The sequence below is a fragment of the Hydra vulgaris genome, chromosome 12 (genome assembly GCF_038396675.1).
Source record: "Hydra vulgaris chromosome 12, alternate assembly HydraT2T_AEP".
NCBI classification, from domain to species: domain Eukaryota; kingdom Metazoa; phylum Cnidaria; class Hydrozoa; order Anthoathecata; family Hydridae; genus Hydra; species Hydra vulgaris.
The window spans coordinates 67132811-67158387 of record NC_088931.1 but is presented as its reverse complement, the minus strand read 5'-3'; the positions used below and the strand labels follow the sequence as shown (position 1 = coordinate 67158387).

The window sequence follows — 25577 nt, the reverse complement described above, 5'->3', positions numbered from 1 at the left end:
TTACAATTTAAATGTTTTTTGGACTAAAAATTAACTATTAAAACATCTTTTTTTTACTCTACAAATAAGTTATTAGTTCTTATGAAAAAAAATTGATTCCAGTCACAAATGATTTACTTATTTCTATCAGTTTTTTTTCGTCAATTATTATCGTTTTTCAAAATTTCTTGACTGTGTTATTGAAAAAAGTAGTTTGATGTCAGTTGGTATATATTTTACGGAGCTATTATGCATATTAATGACTAAAAAAAAAAAAAATTTTGCTTAGTTTTTAAAAAAAAGTTTCGAAAATTAATGAAAAAAACTAATGAGTTTTTTTATATTGCCAAAGACAAATTTCTATAAACTATGCACTCAATAATGCACAAATAATCACATCTGTAGTTTGCCTTAACTTACCCTGGGGTATGTTTTTTCTTTTTAAGGCTTTTGTTGGGCCCTATTAAAACTTATATTCTTCAAGAGCAGGGCCAACTCGAGTAGGACAACGTGGGGGCTGTCATTACAATTTTATTTTTGCTGACAAAAAAAATAATAATAAAAAAAGGTCTTCGTTTTTTGAAATTTGCCGACTCTTTTTCTACATTTACCAACTCACTGTCTAAATTTACCGACTGACTTGTCTAAAAGGTCTACATTTGCTGACTGACTTGTCTAAAAGGGTAAACTTTGCCAAATAAATTAACGAAGAATTCATTGATGAGGTGGGGGGGGGGGGGAAGGGAGGGTCACCCCAAAACCCCCCATTCGCGCCGGCCTTGTTCAAGACTACACTTAAATATTTGCAAAAAAATGTGTCGAAAGGGCTACAGAGCACAAAGAGTAAAAACAGAAACAATTTACCCCAGGTTCTCCTACCTGGAGTGTTTTGTTTTTTTAGAACTTTTGTTGTGCACAAGTTGTTGTTCCTCTAAACCTATTTTTTTTTACAATTGGCGCCAATTATGATTGGCGTCATTGCAGTGCAAAGATATTTTTCTTTTAAAAATAATAAACAGTTGCATAAATACATCACTGACTGTATTGACGTAATTGTATACTGTGTAATAAAGTTTTTTGCTAACATAACTATAAAAATAAAAAAATTAATTGAAAATCTTATTTTTACTAGTCCGAACTCTTTCAAATCCTTACATTGCAAACATTCTCCAAAAAAAATAAGCAAAAAAATTTAAATTAATAATTATTGTAATTAATTATAAAAGTTAATCAAAAAACGACATAGTAAAAGCTTTAATAAGTTAATAAGGTTAAAAATATTTTAATAATAACTTATTATTTAACAATAATAAATAAATTATTTTTTATTATTCGTTTTCAAACACGGTCTTAAAAGATTTTTTATATATCATTATATGTGGTTTTAAAGTTAACTATAAAATCTGTGACGTCAACAAATCGCTCAACATCACTTGCTTTTTTTGAAGACTTAAATACATTTACATTTAAAAAAGTATTAAAGGTTTATTTGAAATGCTAAAGTAATTTTGTTTAATGACTAATGTAACATACAGTTTCACAAGATCAATACAATTAGAATGACTAATAGATTTTTCAAAAGGTTCAAGATGGTTAGTAATTGACTATAAAAATTATTTTCGACTGTTAACTTATTGATTCCTACAATCACAGTGAGTAATTTAAAAAGAAAGATTTGTTTATTAATACTTTTTGTTACTTTTTGTCAATCGGATAATTACGTTATACAATAAATAATAAAGTTTAACTAATAAGTAAAAAGAAAAAGGATTTAACAAGTTTATAAGCAATTGCAGGGAATCATTTAGCTTTTGTGGCTTGTTTTTTACTATTATATTTTATATTCAAGTTTAAAGAAAATTTGCTAATAAATGTTTTCAAAAGTTTCAAAGTTTCAGATTTATTTTATTTGATTTGTTTAACGGTAAGTTATAAGGGTTTTATAGACTTTTAACTTTTAAAAAAAATACTTACGTAAAATGCAATATATATATATGTATATGTATATATATATAATTTACAGTAACAATAGATTGATTTTTATATTGGGTTATATAGTTTATATAGTAATTATCGTTTCAAAAATCTACATTTTATTTAGAAAATTGCTTTCACACGTTTAACTCGGAGATTTTCTTTCTTTTCCTTCAGAGCTGCTAAGTTTTGATTCATTCAAAAATATTTTTAGTTTTAGTCGGAGAATTGGTAGAAGTTTTAGGAAGTCACATTTAGCAATGAATTTCAAACCGTTTAATACTGATCTATGTTTGAATTTTTCTATATCAATTCTTGCTTTTTTCAGCTTTTGTACATTCATTAAAAACTCCTCTTCTAATAGTGATTGATTTTAAAATGGACATCAGTAACTTTTCATCAGTAGCGAAAGTGAGGCTTTTGAATTGAATACTTACTTGATTATTCTACATCAGGTTTGGAGTTTAAAATGAAAGCTTGTGCTTAAGGTGATGCCTAGTGTTCACCAAAATTCAAGCATGGTTTGTTGATCTTCTGTTCTTTTTTTGTTGTTTTCTTATTTATTTTCATCATCCCTTGCTTGCTCTCCTGCCATCCTCTTTTTAAATTAGGTTTTTGTTTTTAGTGATATTTATGCACGCTTCCTTTTTCTTAACAATGACTTATCTTTTTGTGGCTACAAAATACGAGATCTGCTTGACGGTAAATAATGTAGTATTAAGCAACCAGTGAAAGATGTCTTTTTGGTTTCTCATTGTACATCCAATGTTTATTTTGGTCTCTGCAGCTTTAGTCCCCCTGTCAATGTTTCTACTTTTCAAAACATTTTTTCAAACTAAATTTGAATTACTTGTTGTTATCCATAATTGAAAACTATTTATTTCACATGAAAGATTACGTTAGTTTACAAAAGGCCGTACAAATGCAATCATTGTATATACTGTGGCACCTCTTCAAAAGAATGCTTACATTGATTGCTGTACAGCTTTTTGCCAGTGTAACTCATACTTTTTAAAGTGGTATCTTAACTCTTAAAAAAAAGCAAAGTATTCTGGCAAGATACCGCCAAAATATCTTTTTTAAATTAGAACTTTGCATAGTTTATTTTAGTTCTGAAGATTCTATATATCTTTTGGAAAAATTTTAGGTTTTTATTTAAATTCAACAACAATGCAGAAAAAATTTATTTTCAATTTTATGATCATCTTTATGAAAATTTATTCCCATCAAGTTTTGAAGATGTTTTACTGACCAGTTTTTTGTCTGAATTTTCCTTATGACATTCTTCAAGACCTTTTTAAAATAGTTACATATAAAATTGAAAAGTCATCATGCAGTACTTTTTCTGATAAAAAATTAAGTATAAATTTATATTTTGCATAATATGTTATGCTATGCTCAATATCCTTACTCAAAATTCAAATTTTCTGAATTTGATTAGCTATATAAAAAACATGGAAGTATTTATAACATTATAAAGTTAATTCAAATGATGCTTAAGTACATGTTAATACTAATAATAGAGAAAAACACTAACATGTATACTGAAAATATCTTTATCCAATGTGAAAGAATATTTTGTAAAAAAATTAAATCTTTTGTAACATCTATTAACAGCAACATTCTGTGTAATGAAATGCTTTGTGATTCTAAGACTCACTTAGAATCAGAAGCGATTTTACAAATAAAATTAGGGTGAACCTTAAAATGTACCGACTGAACCGACTACAACTTGAAAATCACTTTCTTAGAAGGGAGAGGGGGATACCAATTCCCCCATCCCCTGTTAAATTACCTCTGTTTAGAATCACTTAGAATGACTTAGAAGAACTCAGTGATTTTAAGTTGCTCAAAAAATATATGTTACAGTTGTGAAGTTACATTTCGTTCACAAAGGCAAGAAATTTTTTCTATGTTAGAAATATTTGTGAGAAACATCAGATCAACAAGCAACAAGCACACAAATTTTCTACAATAACAGAGATAAAAAAAGTTATGCAAGTAATTTAAAGAAAAGAAAAGTTAAAATTAATTTCGTTGATCAGTAACTTCATTTTTCGTTCTTTAGTTTTACTTTAAACGATGTATCTATGTAGCCACAAACTCACAAAGTAAAATTATTAAAACATTTAATTCTTTTTGAACTACTGTTTGTACTGAGTTTCTAAGTTTTAAATATAATAAGAAGAAAGTTTTTTAAATATGATGCAGGGCATTGTAACTAAGGATTGCAATCCCGCAAAGTTGGCTCCTGCAATCCCGCGTTGTTTCACTGCGTTCGATTTCCCGAATTAACTAATGCGTTATTCGCTCTATTTGAGGAATTTAAATTACGCAACTCATTTAAACAAAAAAGACAAAATAATCAAAGATTCTAAAATATGAACATGCATATAAAAACAAAACACATTATTCTAAGATTGATTCGAATCCGTTGATCGTGGAACGCTAAGTATTGCATAGAGTTAGTGGCAGAAAGGCTAAATAGTTTTGATATTGACTGCCTAAAAGTAACTATCGCCAACCACTGATAGAGCAAGTATAATGGTCAAAGTTGGTAGATTGATGCCTTCCTATCAAAAAATTATGTTATGCCCAATACAATATGGAATACAACTTGCGGGTTTTTTTTATCTTGTACAAGAAAAATTTTGGAGAAGATAAAGAACTGTTAACTACGTATGGAAGTTGTAAAGAAAATGAACAAGATACCGCTGATGGTATTGAAGTTATACATAAAGACAGCAGTTTCACTATAATTTTGGATCAACCATTTGCTGAATTAATTAGCAATTGCTAAGATTTTATTCCAAAGAAAAAAATTTGTGAAGATCTTTAAAAACTCTTCTGTTAAAAAAGATAAATATTTACAAAGTATATCAAACATGAACAATAGAAAATGTTAAAATTGATTCTTGATTGTCAGTTGATGCGGAACATAAAGTTCAATATGGTGGAACGATTTCATAAACTAAAGTCTTACATTGATAAAGCTCTAATTGATATTGAATCAAAATAAAGTTTCACAATTTCTGCCTATAAAAGTAATGGAATATAAAACCAGTCTCACAACATAAAATTACTTGATGACAATATCGCCAAGAAGCGTTAAAACCAAGCTTTTTCAGCTGCTTGTTATATATTTCAGCTGCTTGTTATTGACACTTTGAGTTGTGTCTGTTTATTAAGATCACATTTCTTATAATGGTTCTCTCACATTTGATATTTAAAACAATAAGTTATGTTTATGTTTTTTGCAATTTTATTTTTGTCTTGTTCAATAAAAGATTCAAATTATATTGATTTACAGATGAATTGGTTTATTTTATTTACCACACCTTTATAAATATTTTAATAATCATCGAATTTTGAGCTTGAATGAATTACTGAATTACTTGAAAGATAAGCACAATGGTCATTTTGTCATTTATATTGCGTATCATAAATTAAATCTACCAATCCCAAGTGGGATCCCACTGTATCCCGCAGAAATTTAAAAATCCTGCTTGGATTCAGTGGGATTGAAAAAATATAAATGAGGTTTAGTGTTAGATTTAACTGCATGTACATATATTCTCACACACTCAAGGTTGTATGTATATATACACACACACAACCAAAGTTGACAAATTATACTACATAATTTTTGTATGTAATATAACCTGTATACGTTTAATTTTTTATGCGAAAAAGTATATTACAATTTATATTTTTTTATTATTCATATTTATATTTATTTATATTCATTATATATAATATGTAATTTATATTTTTTCTCATAAAAAGTTGCCATATAAATTTTTTTCATCCATATTCATATACTCAGCATAGCATCTCCTTTTCCTTCTCATAAATTAAGAATTGCTCACCTTGTTTAATGTAATACCATAGTAATTTATTAACTTAAATTAAGAATTATTTGCTCATATCAAAGGGAAATGCTTGTCTATCTTGACAAACAAAAAAACAGCATTTGTTGACACAAGTGCAATAAGTGAATTTTCAGCCAAAAAATTAATCAATTTTATAAGTTTTGAAAATAGTTGTTTTGGCGAAATTTTAGTTGCTACAATCCTGTCATTTTGAATGTCGTCATGCCACACAAGTTCGGGGTCTAAGCTCTTTTAGTTAAGAGTGAAGGCTTGTGACTTATGGTTACTAATGTGTGCATTCTTTGATCAATTGAAATCCCTTCTATAGGTCTTACGTCTAGATCTGATGTGCTTGCCCATAAGCACAAGAAGTGAGTATGTTTAGCTTTCTTTTCACCCAATTTGAAAAAGGACGAAAACATAACGAGAACATAACAGACGACTAAATGAAACTATCCGATGCACCACACAATCACACCACACCATCCACCACACACTCCACCACACAATCACACCACAACCATCCACCACACAATCACACCTGTAGACATTATTAGTCTTTAATATAATTTTCATTTTTTTATTTTTTATTTTACGTTTTTAATTTTTGGTTATTATTTATAAGCAAACCCATATACCAAAATCGAATTACCAGGTTTTCAAATTAGCAGATATACATCCAATTTAGCGGATATCCATTTGCATCCAAAACTACCTATTCCATTTCAGTATTGGTTAAAAATATTTTAATATATTCGGTCCAAGAATTTTATATACGTACAAAGTCTATATTACTTATTGTAGGTTTAGGTTATTTAATGTTACAATATATTATTAAAATACTTTAATTAGTTTTAATCTTTTTGCGTATTATTATATAATTGTTATCACGTATCTGTTTTCCCATTTTTATCTTATATAACATTTATATTTACATTTTATAATGCATTATTACTTTTTTATAATATTTACTGGTGAGCAACGACTTCCTACGGTGTACTTCACTGTGACAATACGGACATTAGGTTATCCTACTGGATGTGGTTGCGGTGCTTAAGACGTAATGACTGAATATGGTGCTAAATTAATGTCATCACTTGTAATAATTTCTGATAAGTTCTGATAATAAAGTTGTAAAATTTGGTTACAAAGTATGTGCAGATCATTGCTCCACATATAACGAGTAGATCGTACAGAACTAGAAATTGCAAGATAGTTACGAGCTGTTATTTATGTAATGTTTTTTTTATGGAATAGATATTTTGAGCATTGTAAGTTAGACCATTTCACAAGTTTTGTATTTTCTATTTTAAGAGGTACCATCAGCTTTTGCAGAAACAAATTTTAAACTTATACTTTCAAGTTTATACAAAAAATAGTCATTAGCTGAAATGATGTTATTCCATTTGTAATGTAATTCCAGCAAAAGTAGCTAAACAATAAAACTAAATCTTTTTGGATCTTTATTTCATTAAAAATAATTTTAAAAAATATATGAAAAGAAAGAAATTTTTTTTTTTTTGGCAAGTTTATTTAAGTCTGCTGGATTAAATACCCGACAGATCAAACGTAAATTTTGTTATCTCTTAAAATTCTTTAGCTTGGAAGAGCTAAAATACATAAACCTGCCTGTGAATCATATTGAAAATCATTATAAGCATATATCGTTTAGCAGCAAGGTTTAGACATTATTTTATAATTGTGGTGTGGTATCTGATAGATGATAGACTTGTACAACTCAAGTGCTTCTTCTGCTTTTTTGTAATGCTTTTTTTGATCACTAGCTAAATAAATGGAGACCAAATTTTTGATAAATTTCATAGGTTTAAATTTCTTATTGAGTTGCTTACATTGAAGTATGCATTGCTGCAAAGTAAGTTTAACTATCTAGTGAAAGTTACAGAGATAGGCGCATATAATTAAGCAGGCGTTTCAAGAGTTGATTTCTTAGACTATTACATTAGAATATACTTCTGTTCATTACAAAGTCTGCAAGGCTAGTTTTTTTTGTTTTTTTTAATTTTTAATCTATTATAGATTACAGCAACAAAGTTCAATTTGATGCAAATAAAAAACCTTTATAAACAAAATAATGGTTTCAGAAACAATATTTTTCTGAAAATTGAATGCTTTAATAAGCATAGGAACTTCTACTACATTTCATAATTTTAAAGATTCAATTACAGAAACTATTTAAAAATATTTAAAAATGATCTTTTAAATAAATCAAGTGTTTCAGGTAACATCCAGGCATACCCATTATATATACGTCGTTAACGTACCCAAAAAAATCAAATAAATGTTTTCCAACTTAAATATCTTCTTGGATAAAAAAAAGTTTTTCTATAATATGTAGCAATTAAATTCAAGCTAAATTAATTATGAAACAAATTATGTACTGTTAGTTATTTAAAATGGTCGGAAAAAAAATAAAAGCCGTAAAACAAAACACTATCGTGTTCTGTTTTACGGCAAATAATTATATTATTTTCAAGTTATCTTTAATTTTACAAGCAATATCGTTGTTATGAAACCAAAAATGGTTTCATAACAACGATATTGCTTGTAAAATTAAAGATAACTTGAAACAATATAATTAATTGGATGAGGTCAAACTAACTTTTGACTTTATAACTTAATTAGATACTTTAATTGACATATATTTAATTGATACTTTATTTTATTTTGTATTATAAAAATTTATTTTTTAAATAGTTTCTTTTTTAGTCTAAAAAAATTCCAAATGATTATTTTACTTGAAACAAATTTTGGACTTCCTCTTTCACATTCTGAGTAAAATTTTGTCAAATTTTATTGTTTAACTATCATCGAGAGTCAAATGATAATAGTAACAACGAGTATACATTAAAATGATATTAGTAACAACGAGTATACATTAAAGTATATCAACGGACATCCCCAATTTTATTATATCAGACTGTATCTATTTAATAACTTACATTTTGAATCATTAATAAGAAATAAAAGTGTCTCAAATATAAAAAATTAAATTCCGACTTTTTTTTTAACATACATCCTGCCCAATTGTTTTTACTTTAAGTAAATACAATTGGGCAGGATTTCTGAAAATTGAAATTTAGCTTAGTATAAAATGTTATTTAATTCTCATGTTTAAATACCACTCCAAAGAAAATGCGAATGGATATAATTATGAACTTACAGCTTTTTTATAGAGCTTTTGAAAACTTAAAATTAATAATAAATTTAAAAATGATAGTATAGCTATATTCTTCATGTATACTTCAGATCTCTATCAACAATCTCTTTAATTATCACAGGAAATAATTTTATAGAGAATGATTTATTGAACTACATATAAATGCAGATTTTTTTTTCAAATACACGACTCACACAAAACACACGACTCACACGACACATGCTACTTTTCAATCTGGTTTTTGTAGTAATAAAAGTTTTTTTAACTTGTTTTGTCAACGTCGGTATCACAAAACTCTTTGGATACTAGAAAAGAAGACAGTGTAAAACAAGAAGAAGCTCTTTATAATTTCAATGATAAAAAATAGTTTTTGTTTCTTGGTGTTCTTGGAAAATCAATAATTAGTGGAAAAATGCTAAAACATCTATATCCAGATTTTGGACTCATTAAGTAAAGTTATTAATTATCTAAATTGTTTATCCCCGCATAATCCTTTATGAGAATTTTGAGTCTTACCTACTTTTTGTCGTGAAGGGTTTTTTAACAATTTTTTTGCCCATTTTCAACACAATATTTATGTTTTTTTAGTACTGAAAAAAAAAAAAAAACAACATCGGACAAAGCTTTTAATTTACGCGAGTAGGTAACTTCTTATGTCCTACTTTTTAAAGAATGTTTGATGATGCATTCGGTGCAAAAAGAATGCTTTTTATATATCAAATACATCACAAAATGAGCTAATAACGTGATGCAGGGAAAAAATTACAAACAATATAACAGAAAAATCAAAAGCCTAAACATTTTTCTATAATTGCTGAGGAAACATCAGACAGCTTCTTTAGTTATTAGGTTTATTAATTCTTATTTAGACTTGAAGGAAAGTATTTTTAAGTTTATTATATTGTTCAAATAAGGTTACTGGTGAAGGTTTATTTATTGTTTTACTAAAAGCAATTCCTGATTTTTCTTTGATTATTATGAATTGTGAAACCATTGCATGGATTCTTTTCAAAAGCTCTTTACTCCTGCAGTTTTCTGTCTTGAAGAAATGTTTTTAAATATCAATAGAATGTATAATCAAACAACCTCTATAACTACTTCTTCTCTGCTGAAGTTAATAATAGTTTATGATTATATTGTCGCATTATGTATTACAAGAAATGTTTTTTATATAGTTCTTCCAATTACGGAGTTGTTGCAGGCAATTAGTAACGATTGCACACAAAATAAATGTTACAAAGAAAAGCCTTGAACTTCATTTATTGCTAAATATTTATCTATATAATCTATATATCTAACTTGCCTTCAATTTCTATTTGTTCTGATTCAAAAAACAGATTATTTTCTTAAAAAATGGCCCTTAGACTTTTACAATTTCACAAAAGATCAAGTTGTTGACGATGTTTTATAATATATATGACGATGTTTTATAATATATATATATATATATATATATATATATATATATATATATATATATATATATATATATATATATATATATATATATATATATATATATATATATATATATATATATATATATATATATATATATATATATATATATATATATATATATATATATATATATGTATATATATATATATATATATATATATATATATATATATATATATATATATATATTATCAAACATTTTTAAAAAAAAATATCGTCAACAACTTGATCTTTTGTGATAATGTTAAAGTCTCAAGGCCATTTTTTAATAAAATTATCCGTTTTTGGAATCAGAACACATATAAATTGAAGTCAAGTTAAATTGAAAAAAAAAAAGAGAAAACATTTTTACTGGTAGAAAGATTGTAGGTGTTATTGGATGATATGTATTAATTAAAAACCATATAAAAAAAAAAAGTTAAAGTTAAAAAAAAAAGGTTTGTTGATTTTTATAAAATTAGTTTTATAAAAGTTAGATTAACGTTATACTAATGTAAATATAAGTTGGAAAAACATTGGCTTTTTATATTAACGTAAAATATTGATTGTAATTGTGTAATATTTAATGTTAATATAGCTATACAATTATATTCATATAACCCTGAGCCGAAACCGTTATATAGTTGTATTAACATTAAATGTTAAACACAATTACAATCAATATTCAAAGTTAATGTAAGGGTTTTTAACCCCTTACAAAGGGTTAGAAAAGTAGTTTCGGGGATATTTAAACTAAAAATACAATAAATGTCTTTAAAGACATTTTTCTAAGATGTTTTATATATTCTTTTGTATATAGCATATATCATAAATTTACAAAAAAACTCAAAAATAAATAATTGTTTAACAATCACTTACTTCCTCAATTAATTTTTTTTTGCAACCATTAACAAATGGAGAGAACTTTAAAATGCTTCCTATTAGATCTTTTATTTGTATTATTTCTATTTATTAACATGGGATACTGTATACGGGATGACAGTTAATTAGATTGTTATTTATAACTGACTGTTTGTTTGATTTAAAACGCTAACGTTCAAGGTTCAAGACTAATATACATCTAAGAATACAAAACATATGTAAGGAAGAAGGTATAGATAGAAAAACATACGTAAGGAAGAAGGTATAGATAGAAAAACATATGTAAGGAAGAAGGTATAGATAGAAAAACATATGTAAGGAAGAAGGTATAGATAGAAAAACATATGTAAGGAAGAAGGTATAGATAGAAAAGCATATGTAAGGAAGAAGGAATAGATAGAAAAACATATATAAGGAAAAAGGGATAGAAAAATATTGAGCGATTATAAACTTACCAATTAATGTTTTACACAACTTTTTATCTTCCAATGAGATAAAAGTATCTTTCAACCTTCCTAATATCACCGCGATTTTTGCCTTTCATATTCAACTTAGCCATAACATGATGCATTCTCGCACCAAAACAAAAAATTGGTTCTGCCGGGAGAAATGTGCTATTAATTCCCATTAATGAAACATTTCTAATGTTATGTTTGGCCCATCATGTTTAGACAACGATAGGAATAATAATTTGATCTGTTGAATTGTTGTGTTTAACATTTCTTGCTACAGGAGTTTGGGTATCCAACTAAACTTAGATGGTTGTGTGCAAATTTGATTTTTTCCCATTCAATAAGCGTTCCATTCATAAAGGTTCCCAAACATTAATATTAAAATTGTTTGTTTTTCTAAATTACTTTCCTTGGGCTAGATTTTTCTATAAGATTTACTTATAGAAAAATCTAGCCCAAGGATTTATATTTATAGTTTCTATTTATAATTTCAAATTTATATTTATAATTTCTATATATAGAAATTATAAATGTAAATTACCAATTTACTGTACTTCCCGTTGTCTTTTAATCTGGTTTGATGACCATACTTGTGTAAAAATGGTTAACAGTTCATCACTTGCATTTCTAGTTATTCTGTGTTTTAAAATCCATTTCGCAATTTCTGTAACAAGTATCATTAAGATCTTCATTATCATCACTCATAGAAACCTCAGAGTCTAGATCAGAACTCGCAGTTCCAGAGGTATCTTTTTGATTAGACACAAAATAAAAGTCACTATAGTTCTCAATTTCAATGTTTTTGAAATCAATGCATCTATCGACTTCATTAATATTGGATTTGACATGCAATGAGTTATCAGTTTCTTCATTTACAAGTACATTGTTTAAGGCTCAATTACTTTGCTGCCCTTCCCTCAATTACTTTGCTGCCCTTCCCTCAATTACTTTGCTGCCCTTCCCTCAAGTATTGATTTTACTCTTGTTTGTTAATTTTTATTATTCTGAAATAAACGCAAATTTTAGTAGTTTTAACAATAACAAGATGATAGTAAAAACACAATGAAAAATAATTATAATAATAATAAGAAAAGCTAAATTTTTATTAATATAAAAACAGATAAAAACTTACTTAGAAGAGTTAATATTCTTATGTTTCCTAAACTTTGAAGAGTTAATATTCTTATCCTCTCATCAAACTACATTTGCTCAAATTAAGTTTTTTACTCGCTAGCTCATTAAACTTATATAGTTAAATGTTTGTACCATAATAAAAATCATACAGTTAAATGTTTGTATAATAATTTAAACCTTAAAGTTAAAAGTCTAATTAAATAATAATTATTAATAGTCATAATTGTGCCAGAAAATAAGCATAAAACAATTTTTGGAAAGACAGTAAAAACACTTGCTAGAGTTTATTAGTTATGGTTATTTAGGCTAAAAAAAAACTAGCTTATAATAAAATCTTAAAATAAAAATCAGGTATTACAGGTTTTTCAACAACAAAATGTTAACGTTAAACTTTAGTTTGCAAAATAATGTCAATTATGTTTTTGTTTTCAGTTCATTAGCTTAATGAATACACAAATAGATACTAAAAATGTAAATATACAAGAAGGTTACAGACATAGTTTATACAAGATATGTACTATGTCTGTATGTCTATAAATATACAAGAAGAAACTAAACAATAATAAATATAACTTCTTAACAATTGCTTGAATTCTCTATACAAATTTTTTGGGATTTATTTACCAATTGAGAGTCCTTTTCAATACTTGCAATATGATCATTTATTTGAGCTTTTGTTGAAAACTCTCTATGCTTTTTATAATTGAAAATTTTAAAATACATTTTTTTTCACTTACTTAATAATTTGATTTTTTTTTTAACAATTAATGCATTGCAGATGCTTGGTAAAGATATATGAAAAATTAATCTTTCGATTACAAATTATAATATATTTGCGTTGTTTTTCGAAATATAAGCAAAGTGAGCAGTGTATTGAAATTTATTTTCTGCAGTTAACTTGATTTCAAAATATTGTACTATATTGCTCAGAGTGAGTAATTATCAGATTCAAAAGGGTCGCCATAGTAGCTTTAATTGCATGAGCATTAGACTCTAACCAGTTTGATATTCGTTTGTAATTTCCTTGCATCTAAAGTAAAATATTAGACATATTACTCCCTCTTTATTATTAAAAAATCTAAACTTAGCGATAAATTTTAAGTCAATTAAAGTAATATAAAAAAGTAGCACACCCCTTTAAAACTTTAAATGAGATTAAAAGAGGAAAAATTATAATAATGAATACCCCAATACAAATGTTTCACTCCTTAACTAATAATAATAAACTGAACATATTTTTCTGTGTAATTATCTCAGAATTAATTATCATTGCATTTTACAGCAATTACATCATTATTTGAACATTTCAATTAATTGGATACAAATTTGTATTGCCGAAATTCAAAAAATTAAAATTTGAACACATTTTAATGGCATCGAGCTTAGTAAATATGGTTAATCTGAAAAGAACTGTATGTAAACACTGCTATAAATATTTATTCAGAAATATAATACTGTTAAACATTTATTCAATAAGCAGGGTATAATTTAAGGCAAACCAATATTATATTTATTTTTCTAAAATAAAAAGCATATTAAAATAAAGTAAACATAAAAACTCATCATATAAACAAAACTGTCAGTTCACTTATTACGAAAAAAAAAAAACCTTTACACAACTAAAAATTTAGTAAAATAAAACAAAGATCAAATCAATGGAATCAATTTCAAATACATTTTTTTAGGGCTTGAATTAAATCATTTATCAGCAATTCAAAGTTTTAAATAATTGTGCGCTGTTTATTTCCAAATATTTGTTGAAAATTCCTCGAATGTCTTTTATAAGACAATTCAAACCTTCAAACTTAGGTAATTACCTTCTTACTAAACTTATTTTCTATCTTCTCATACCCCATCTTTAACAAGAAAAAAAAAGAAAAATATTACGGTAGATTTTTTATAGAAGAAATACGTTAATATTTCTTCGTTTTTTTAAGTTATCCGTTTGTTAGCTCAACGTTAAAATGTTAGGTTAATACTTCTATGTTTTTTTAACGTTGTACCAACGTTAGCTCAACGTAAGAATATTACGTTAAAAAGATTACGTTGACTCAACGTTGAATAAACGTATAGTAACGTAAAATGTAATTTTAACATAAATACAACGTTAGCACAATGTTGGGTGCCTGGTGGGTCATTGACTGTTGGTTTTAAAATTTTATTAGTTTATATTGCTGGGTTCATTATTCGTGAAGATGAAAATCCAATTGATACATTTTATTATAATAAAATGAAAATTTGACAATCTTTTAAAGAATATAAATTGAACAGTAAATTTACATTGTTAAAAACAACAACGGAGTATTTCGATTCAACTCTTATAAGCTTAAGATCATTTGTGGATAACTATATCAACCATGTTTTTTTTTGGAGCCAAAACTTACAATTTGCTTTACACTTAAAAGCTATAAAAAAACAACGTTTTGTATCTTAAAATTAAATTTTAAAAAAGTCACATTTCGATTTCACAAATGTTATATACCTGTATTTTTTTTAGAAGAAAACGAAAAGATAATGCTTAGCAGTGACTCAGAAAAGAAAAGGATGCATCATCATAGTATTTTTATGACAAAAGCTATGTTCCAAGTTTCACAGTAAAAGTTTTAACCCATTGCCTTGGGGTTTAGTACCTTTTTTTTTGATTTTTGAACATCAAAAATCAAAAAGTAGAAGTATAAAAATATTTATTGATATTTATTCCTAAAGAAGGTTGGGGAGGTACCCTAAGATGAGCAAGTTCCTAAGATTGCATAACCCGTTTTACAGTAAGACCACGAAAGCTATCTGTAAGTTTAAAAGGTACTTTATTGATTTCTATAATATTTTTCATTTCTTTTTGTTAACTATCTGTTTACTAAGTTTTAACTAATCAAGAAAATCACACTATAAATTTCTCTATAAAATACTTTACTATCAGTTTTGTATTGTAAAAATTTTAAGTCTTTACACTTTAGATGCAATGACGAAAAATTTTGTTTTTCTTGTCAAACTAACAAATAATGTTAAAAATAATAATACTTGCCATCAACCATCAATAAACCTTTTTTTTAACTTTATTGTTTAACACCTATCATTTAATAATACTTGGAATCTATCAGCAAACCTACTTTTTGTGTAAAAAAACAGTAAAAATTACTACATCGTTTTTGAAATTGGTTTCATATTAGTTTGATTGTTCTAGTTTTTAATTTTTTATTTTTTGGTATAAGTAATTTGTCAAGTAAACATGTCATTAAATATTTTGTGTCCGTTAATATTTGAAAACTTGTTTCCTAAAATTTAATTTTTATGTGTAAAACTGTAGTAATTATTTTTACCAGTAAACAATAAACTAGAAGTTGCACAAAAACATCAAGCTAGTGTCTAGAATTTACACAGAAACATCAAGCTTATGTCTAGAAGTTATGCAGAAACAACAAGTGTGCGTCACTGCTGCAACTAAAAGTAAATAATTGTAAAAAAAAAAAAAGTCAAAATGTGACTTGAGCTTTTAAAATAAAAAACGATAACAAGTTCTTTGTCCATCTATCTAATAGTAAAAAGACACAATTTCTAGTCACGAGTAAATTAAAGAATGTCACAAGCGTGGTGTCTGAAATAGGTTTGACACTGTATGATCCTGTGAAACTATAATAGGAATAAATATTGCATCATTGTTACATTATAAACACATTATTGTAAAAAATTATTAAATAAGATATATTAGTTGATAAAAAATTTAGTAAATTTGATTCGTATAAACGTAAATAACCAAAGCTTTTGAGGTTAAGTTTATTTACAACTATGACAAAAACATGAAATAAAAATAAAGAGTTAATATCAAGAAGTTTAATGATAGAGATCAAAACTGAAAAGTTTTGTTGAAATGACGGATTGAATAGGAAAATTTTGAAAAAAACAATCAAAAGCGTTTAACCATTTTAGTAATAATGGCTAAAACGTTCCAACAACCTTTTTGATTAAATCTTTTTTTAATCATTTATTTGTAATTCCAATGTAAAATTAAACTGATAATTTAGTTGAATAAATTAAAAAAAAAACAAAAAAAAAACAAACAAACAAACACCGACTTAAGATATTTTAAAATCTCAATATAAAAATGCACAAATGTGCATTGTAAGATTTTTCAAGAAGAAATTACATACAACGCCAGATACTAATACTATAATGTGAAATATTATTTTAAACTCAATATATATAAAAAAAGTTGTCTGCTTACTTTTTCAGATTAAAATGATCTTTATAATAAACGCCTTTCTAATAAACATAAAAATAAAAATTGATACATCGAAGCAATTGCGCTTTTTAACTTGCATATAATTCAATACCACCCAAACATAATTATATTAGGTAGTCAACCTCGTGAATTTTGTAATTACGTAGTTTTGTAAAAAAATGCTGGGTCCAGGCAATTTTCTGAAGTTATAATTAGTTTATTTGCTTGTAAGTTTAATATTTATCATTTGAATAAAATTATTAAAATTTTTTTATTTAAAAAACAAAGGGTAACTCTTGTTGTTTGATGCGCCCTTGCTTATTGTGTCGTACATTTTTGATTAGCTTCACCAAATAAATCTTATTTTAATCCTACGAAAAATTTCAATCTTTTTTTAATAGTATGCTTATGTTTTACAATCTAGTACTTTATAATAGCTTCTTAGAATTTTGTATTATTTTAAACATTAAAGTTGTATGCTGGGTCGCCCTTGTTCTAAAGGGATTTTCTTAATGCTATATGTACTGAATAAACACAGTAGATTTTATTTTAAAAAGTTATACAAGTTTAGTTATATACGTTAAAAAATATACTTATATTTTTTAACAATTTGTGTTGTATACGCACATTATATTTGTATTATTATTATATATACAATTAATATATATATACTAATATATATTATGTTTAAAACAACAACTTTTTTGTATTTTAGGTGCCTTCAATACTATTCATTCAATATATTCAGCTATCTCTTTTAATTCAAAAATATCTGCTTATTCTGAAAAGAAAGTTCTCGGTTTTAATTTTCAGAAATATTGTTTATAAAAGTAATTTTCTTTAAATAAAAATTTTTATAACCAAAAATGATATTTAATTTAGAGAAAATTATTTTTTAATTGTCCACAAATCGTAGATGTTTATCCGTATTAAACGCAATAATCAAATAACTGTACCAACTCTTTATTTTGTACACGAAAGACATTTTTAAGCAAAAGCGTGTGTTGTTTTAAATGAATCTCAAGTCGAACGATTTATCAACAACTCAACAAATATGTTTTTTGATCATCTTTCAAACACTTGTTTAAATATACAACAAAACGTATACAAAATTGAATCCTCTTATATAAACGACACACCAGATCAGGTTAACATAACACATAAAAAGACTAAGATGCAAAACACGGATGGAAATATCAGGTACAGAACTAAAAGTTTTTGTGATTTGACACCTCAAGATGAATTGTTGAGTTTAATACGGGAAGTAGAAAACCGAGATAAAGAAAGTATAGAAATCACCGAAACTCGCAAAATTCCAACTATTGAAATAGTAGAAGAGCCAGAGGCGGTGAGAATGGATTTATGCCTATTTTTATTATTATTCTTTTTTAAATATTTAAAGTTACAACTTTTTTGATTTAAATAATACTAGTTATTTTCATCAATTTATCTCATTTGTAAACAAGTCTTTTTGGCTTATTTAGGTTATTTTGTTTTGCACCACGACCCAAAAACTAGTTTTCAGCACTCAAAATGATCAATAAAGTTATTATCTTTTAAAATTAGCTGAATGAGAATAAAAATAAATAAACGGACATTTGCTTTTTGCTGTTGAAGCGCTTTTACAAACGATGCTCAGAGTGACTCAGGATGATCAAAAAATGGCAAAACCTGAATAAAATTTGACAAAAAACGTGAATAAACATGTTATATGTTGAAATAATCATTTTTTGGGTCAAAGAATTTAAGTTTATCAATAAAAAAATTTTTTACTCTCAGCTTTGACGCGTACAATGCGCGTATGTACATTTATGCGCGCTTTAAGTTTGACTGCACGCGTAAAAAATGGTTTTAGTTGAAGTTTTAGAATTTTTAAATCAACACACAATATTTTCATACATTGCTCTAATTGATATTTGCATAAAAATTGTTTGGATGTTGAAACATAGAGAGAAAAAATTTTATTATTTTAATTTTCTTTTAGTACTTTATTATACTTACTTCATTGACTACATTACAATCAGTTTAATAACTTTATCTGGTAATGGTTTTCCTTGATAATTCTCATGCTTTTTTAAAGATATGCTTGATACTTTTGTATCCAATCTTATTAGAAGGTAGTGCATCTGATTCATTATGGTGTTTAATCTCTATCTATTATACACGAGCTCAAGTCTAGAATTTCTTATCTATTTGTTCAAACTTTCCAGTGCATCTTCTGAATATACTAAGGATATGCAGTAGCAGTTTGTGTTAAGTAGGAGGCATAACATACCAGTCGTACAAACTCACTATAAGTTTGGCTGTTTGATTGCAGTATAAATCTAACTCATTGATACTAATGGAATATCTACAAGGTATGGTTTTAGAATGCTATGCAATCTTTTAATTATATCATAATCAGCTTTAGATTTCAGCAATTTTAGAAACAACTTCATGATTTTTATTTGCTTTTCTGACAGTACTGCTATCATTAAAATTGTCAAACTCAACGTTTGGCATGCCAATAGATATGCTTAACCGTTCTCTGAAAAATTACTGATTATCTTTCTTTCTTAAGCTTACAAATAGTTTCTCCCCAATTGTTTTTGCCTTTTATTTTTTGACTCAAATATTCTTCAAGCACTTTACCTCCAGCAGTGCAAAGCTGAAATTCTGAGCTCAAAGGCTGACTCATCTTCTGTTTTAAAATTTATTAAATCAATGTTGTTCGTTTCGTTGGGTTTAGCACTACACAAATTGCAGGGTTGAGTAGATTTTATGTCTGTAATAAGGTAAACCATTTTAATATCAAATGCTAAGAGGTCAATCCTATTGCTGATTATAAAGATCACTATTTTTCCTGAAATAATCAAAATTCTGCAAAATGTTTTTAAGGTAGTAAGATCTGTTTCTTCTTCTGTGGATAATATTGGACTTTCTTTTTTACATTGTAGATCGAGAAGTCTAAAAAAGTGGCAACTTGAAGTATTTTCATATTTCCTAATTTTTGACATCCCCTACTTTGAGTAATAAAGTCACATAAGCTGTACTGAAAAGGCCGTCTTCATACTTAGGTTCTATAAGTATGTTTATTATTTCATACTTCTGCTTATAAATACTTTGGCTTAGTGCTCCATCAAAACCAATTTTTTCATATAAAACTCCTAACACTTTATTATTTTGACCACATTTTGGTATACCAATCATTTCAAACATTTTACTAACGGTGTGATCTAACGTGCTTTGCAAAAATCTCATAAAAGTGTATGTTTTCAGGATAGCATTTCAATTTTTTCATTATTTTTTCTCCAGCAGCATTTGCACTTCTTGCAGAAGCTAAAGATAGAGCTTATGATGTTCACTGGCTAGTTTTTTTATCTCTTATCTTTTGTTTTGCACTCCAAGAACCCCCTTTCCCCCATTGCTTATAAGGCCATGTAGAACCAAAATAGCTATTTTTATAGGTCATAAGAATTTTTTATGTTTCTATCTAATATTTTCGCTGTTTTTAAGAATCGTCAAGTTAATAAAATCTTTATTATATCAGAAATATTTTTTATTACTTAATATATGTATAAATACTTTTTTATTTTCTTTACATTGTTTTAACATTTTATGTTATCTTTAGTTTAATAATTATTACATTTGCTTTCTTGTAATACCTTTATTTTGATATTTAAGTAAGTCTTACTTATATACTACAGGAAATATTGACGTTGTTAAGCACTGGTGGGCATCTATAATGCTTAAGTGGGTCTAGGCCTCCTCAATTTTACCCATTGCCCATTTGTGACTTTTATCAATATTTTCCGATTTTATAAACAACCTTTTCTATTTTTATAGAAAAAATACTTTTGAATAAAAATTTTTTTTGTAACGTGCTTCTAAAATGCTTCAACGGGCTAAGACCCCTTCAATTTTACTCTTTTGCCCTAATTATGACTCCAAACACTTTGTTCGGATTTAAAACAAACTATTTTCTATTGTTACAAGATAAATGAGGAGCCCATTTGCAAAATGTGCTAAGTCCGACTAAATTGGTTGTAAGTCCGACTAAATTGGTTGTAAGTCCGACTAAATTGGTTGTAAGTCCGACTAAATTGGTTGTTAAAAACGACGAAAAACTCAACTACTTATAGTTGTGCATCAACAGGAACTTTTTGTTGTCTATTTTTTTTGTTGTCTATTTTTTTTGTTGTCTATTTTTTTTGTTGTCTATTTTTTTTGTTGTCTATTTTTTTTGTTGTCTAATTTTTTTGTTGTCTATTTTTTTTGTTGTCTATTTTTTTTGTTGTCTATTTTTTTTGTTGTCTAATTTTTTTGTTGTCTATTTTTTTTGTTGTCTATTTTTAGGACAAAAAAACTTTCAATTGACCAGTCATTTAAATAGATGATAGACTTTAGTGTATAGAATATGGAAATATAGTTAACTTAAAATATTTCTTTTTGTGATTTTTTGCAGTTTGCAGATGGGCTCCTCAAATACTCTTGAATAAAAAAGGTTTTGTTTGAGTGGTACGAAATAAAACCTGGCGTTTTCTTTAACCACCAGTGTGAGTAAAGCTGTTTTAAATATGTTATATTTATTAAGTAACAAATCATTCTTCAAAATTTAAAATAAGCAGCAAGCTTATAAATACAGTGGAGAAAATAGAATTAGCCTCACCATGTTCTAAGCCAAAATATAATAAAAATAGTATTTTTGTATTATTGCTGAATAACATTATGTTGAAATTATTTTAAGAGTCTTTAGCATTTTTTCACATAATTTTTTTGTCAAAAAATTTTAAGGAAAAATATTTATGTTTTCTAAAATCTCTATGAAATTATCTTTTAAAAAATCTTTTTTAAAAAACCTTTTTTTGAGACCCAGGTTGACATACTTTTGAATAACTTTTTTTTCGACAATATTAGGGACTTTACCCTAAATACTTAAGATTTGAACCTAAATATCTTTACAACTTGACGTGATGATAAAAAAAAGAATTGCATATTTGAAATCAAAATGAGAAATGCTATACAAAAAACAAATTGTTTGCTCGGCACCAGAAAAGTTTTTTTTTTTTGTTGACCTGTGTAATCATTGTTACAAACATATTTTTAGATTATAATATAGCATATTTAAATTGCGGTACATATGATAAACCATTTGCGGTAGCAAATAGAATTAGCTCATCAATAATTTTTTTGATCTGGTGATACGTATTTGTGACTTAACTTTTTATTGTAATTTATAAGCTAAATAAAGACTGTGAAATCAGTGCTCATACTGTTTTTAACATTTAGCGTTTAACGAACGAAGAAATAGCTGTAATCAAAGCATACAAAAGATACAGGCTTATCTAATCGGAAAATTGCAAAGAAAATTAAAAGATCTCCAAAAGTGGTTAATAATTACTTCAAGATGGGCGTTTTTTATGGAGCTATAAGGGAAGTGGTGGTAAACGTAAAATTGATACTTGTAATAAACGAGCTATTGTAGGTCGTGCTGCCGCTCAGCACATGACCGCATCTCAAATTCGTGCTGATTAACAATTACCTGTAACTGTTCAACATGTGAGACAAATCTTACATGAAGATTCGAATACAGTTTGGAAAAAGCGTAAACCAAAACCAAAACTTACAGTTTTGGTTTACGCTTGTGGTTTACATCATAAAGAAACTAGATTACAAATTGCAAAAGAACACATGTCTTGGCAGGAAGAGTGGCATCAAGTTCTCTTTATGATGAAAAAAAGTTTAATCTAGATGGTCCTGATGGCTATCAATATTACTGGCACAATCTTCGAAAATAGGAAGAAACTTTAATGGAACTGTTGTGGTTTGGTTTTTTTTTTTCCTTTGCTGAAAAACTTCCACTGGCATTGATTTTAACAAAAATGAGTTCACAGGACTATATTGACATATTAGAAACTAGTTTGCTTGATTATGGTGGAGAATTGATGGGTAAAAATTTCACTTTTCAATAAGAAAATGCTGCTATCCAAAATTCAAATCTTACAAAAGCTTGGTTTAGAGAAAAAAATATTCACATAATAAAATGGCCCGCATGCAGTCCAGATCTAAATACGATTGAAAATCTATGGGGAATACTTTCTAGAAAGGTTTATGAAAATGGTAAGCTGAAAACTCGTATCAGAAAACCTTGGAAAAATTTTTTTATAGAAACTATCAAAATTCTAGTGACTAGTATGTCAAGTTGCATATTTGAAGTCATTAAAAATTCAGGAAGCAATACTAAATATCAAATGAGCATAAATACAAAATATTTTCTGTATTTTCTTGCATATAACGTAAATGAGTCTAATTCTGTTTTCTCCACAAATTGAATACTTTCAATTTTTTTTCCATTTGGAATTAATTAAACATACCAATTTATAAGCTTTTTAGCTGTAGTAGAAGATAATAAGAAATAAAGTAGATTTAATAATTGTTTCACTGACATTTTTTTAAAATTAGAACCAAAAAAAAAGGTGAGGCTAATTCTATTTTCTCCGCTGTATTGTATAATGACGAAAGTTTCTTAAAACTATAATTGGTATATTAAAGTAAAACTACTTTTCCCGTCATTTTCTTTTATTTTGATATAAACTGTAATTTGATATAACTGTAATTTGATATAAACTGTAATTTGATATAAACTGTATTTTGATATAAACTGTAATAAATACAGTAAAAAATGGCGGAAAAACAAGGCTTTTCCTGCTTCATTAACATTTCTATCTTTTAATAACTTTCACTACCGCAGGAGACCGCAGCAATCTGTTTATATTCTAATATAATAATATAATAAAAAGTTTGTAAAGTAATAATAAATAACAAATTCTGATTATTAAGATTTTCGTTTATGAAAATGTTAGTTAACTGGAAAATACGCACATTTTTTTAAATTCGGGCGAACAATTTTTAGCTGATATTTAAAAAATATATATATATTATCTACTTTTTTTTCGAAAATTTAACAAGAAAACCAGATTTTCTTTTTAATATATTACTAATATATTGGAAAATATATATATATATATATATATATATTATTAGAGTCAAAAAAAAAATCTTAGTATACACTCTTATATAAATTAATTATACACTCATATATAAATTAAAAAGTCTCTATTGGAATTAAATAAAAACACTGGTCTACAAAAAAAAACAACCTTTTTTTCAGTTGCATGAGATATTCAAATTAATTTTAATGCGTTTTTTAAGATTGATTTAAAATCTAAGCTCCGTTTTTGTATGCAAGCTCTAGGATTTTTGCAATAATCAGTTTTTCAATTTTTCGAAAACAAACATTTTTATACGCATTTTCATTCAATAGTCATGATAAAAAGTAATCATGACATTGTCTTTTTTTTTATAAATGTGTAAATATTGTGCCCCAATTTGTTCTGTGTAAATATTGTGCCCTAATTTGTTCTGTTATATCTGTGGCTGCTTTGCACTTGTGAGAAAAAGACGAAACATTTCTAATTTTATAAAAGTAGCATCCAAATGATATTTTCAAGTTAAACTTGATCATCTAGAAAAAAGTGGGCTCCACATACTGTGTGTAATATTTGTGAAAAGAGTCTTTAAGATTAGACAAAAGAAAAAAGAAAACTTTATCTTTTGAAGTTTAAATTTCTCTCCCCATGATGTGGAAAGAACCACTTAACCATTTTGACGATTGCCATTTTGGTCTTGTCAAAACTTTCTGTATTTGAAAAAAAAAGGCGCCAAAAAAAGCATTACTTCTGCTAACGGAAAAAAAAAAACGGAAGAACTAATATCTGATGTGTAATATCTCTCCTTTGTGAAAAATGAGAAACATTTGAAATTGCCTCAGTGTTTTACTTAGACAGAAATTAATGACTTAGTGCGCGATTTAGGAATTTTTAAGCAAGCAAAAGTACTTGATTAGCCCCTTGATTAAAGAAAAAGAACTTTTTTGACAACTTTGCAAAAGTTTCGTACTTTAGAACAAGAAAGGAAACGTTTGTTAATTTTTTTTTAGAAATCCATTCGTTTGTTTCCTGTTTTGATATTTCAGGTCCTGTTCTAGTTGTTTACAGTTGTTACAGGTTTGTCAATAGAGAAAAAAAAGATGGAGTTTTTGATAAATCACAAGTTTGCTAACTAATAAATGATAAAGAATTTGTTAAAATAATGAATAGCAAGGAAAAAACCACTTGATTGTTGTTTGAATTTAAACCATTTAAACCTTACTAGCATTTATAATTTAATATATAACAAGGGCGTATCGAGACCATCTAGTGAATGGGAGGAAAGAAAAACGGGACAATTTTTGGGGTTTTTGATTCGTTGGATCCAGACCACCCAAAAAGGAAAGGGCAATTTTTTCGATTCGATGGATCCAGACCAGAGTAGAATGGGGAAGTTTTTAGGTTTAAATTATAAAACTTCTTTAGTTAGCTTTTTTAGAATATTAGTCTTATAATGTTCAATTCTATGTAACTATGAAATTG

At 26.7% G+C, this 25577-nt stretch overlaps 1 protein-coding gene across 4 annotated transcripts in view; it reads left to right on the top strand.

The window, feature by feature from the left end:
• The first annotated feature begins 1300 nt into the window (after window positions 1-1300).
• The window catches only part of LOC101236754 (uncharacterized), a 71927-nt gene continuing 47650 nt past the window's right edge, over window positions 1301-25577 (top strand). Inside the window, exons 1-2 of one of the 4 annotated variants that reach the window (XM_065814204.1) lie at window positions 1301-1631; window positions 17843-18475. In XM_065814204.1, coding sequence (XP_065670276.1) covers window positions 18182-18475 — 294 coding nt within the window. In that variant the 5' untranslated portion in view covers window positions 1301-1631; window positions 17843-18181. Of the gene's footprint in view, window positions 1632-1686; window positions 1904-17842; window positions 18476-25577 lie in introns of those variants that run through there. The other 3 variants (XM_065814208.1, XM_065814206.1, XM_065814209.1) reach the window with 3 other exon arrangements.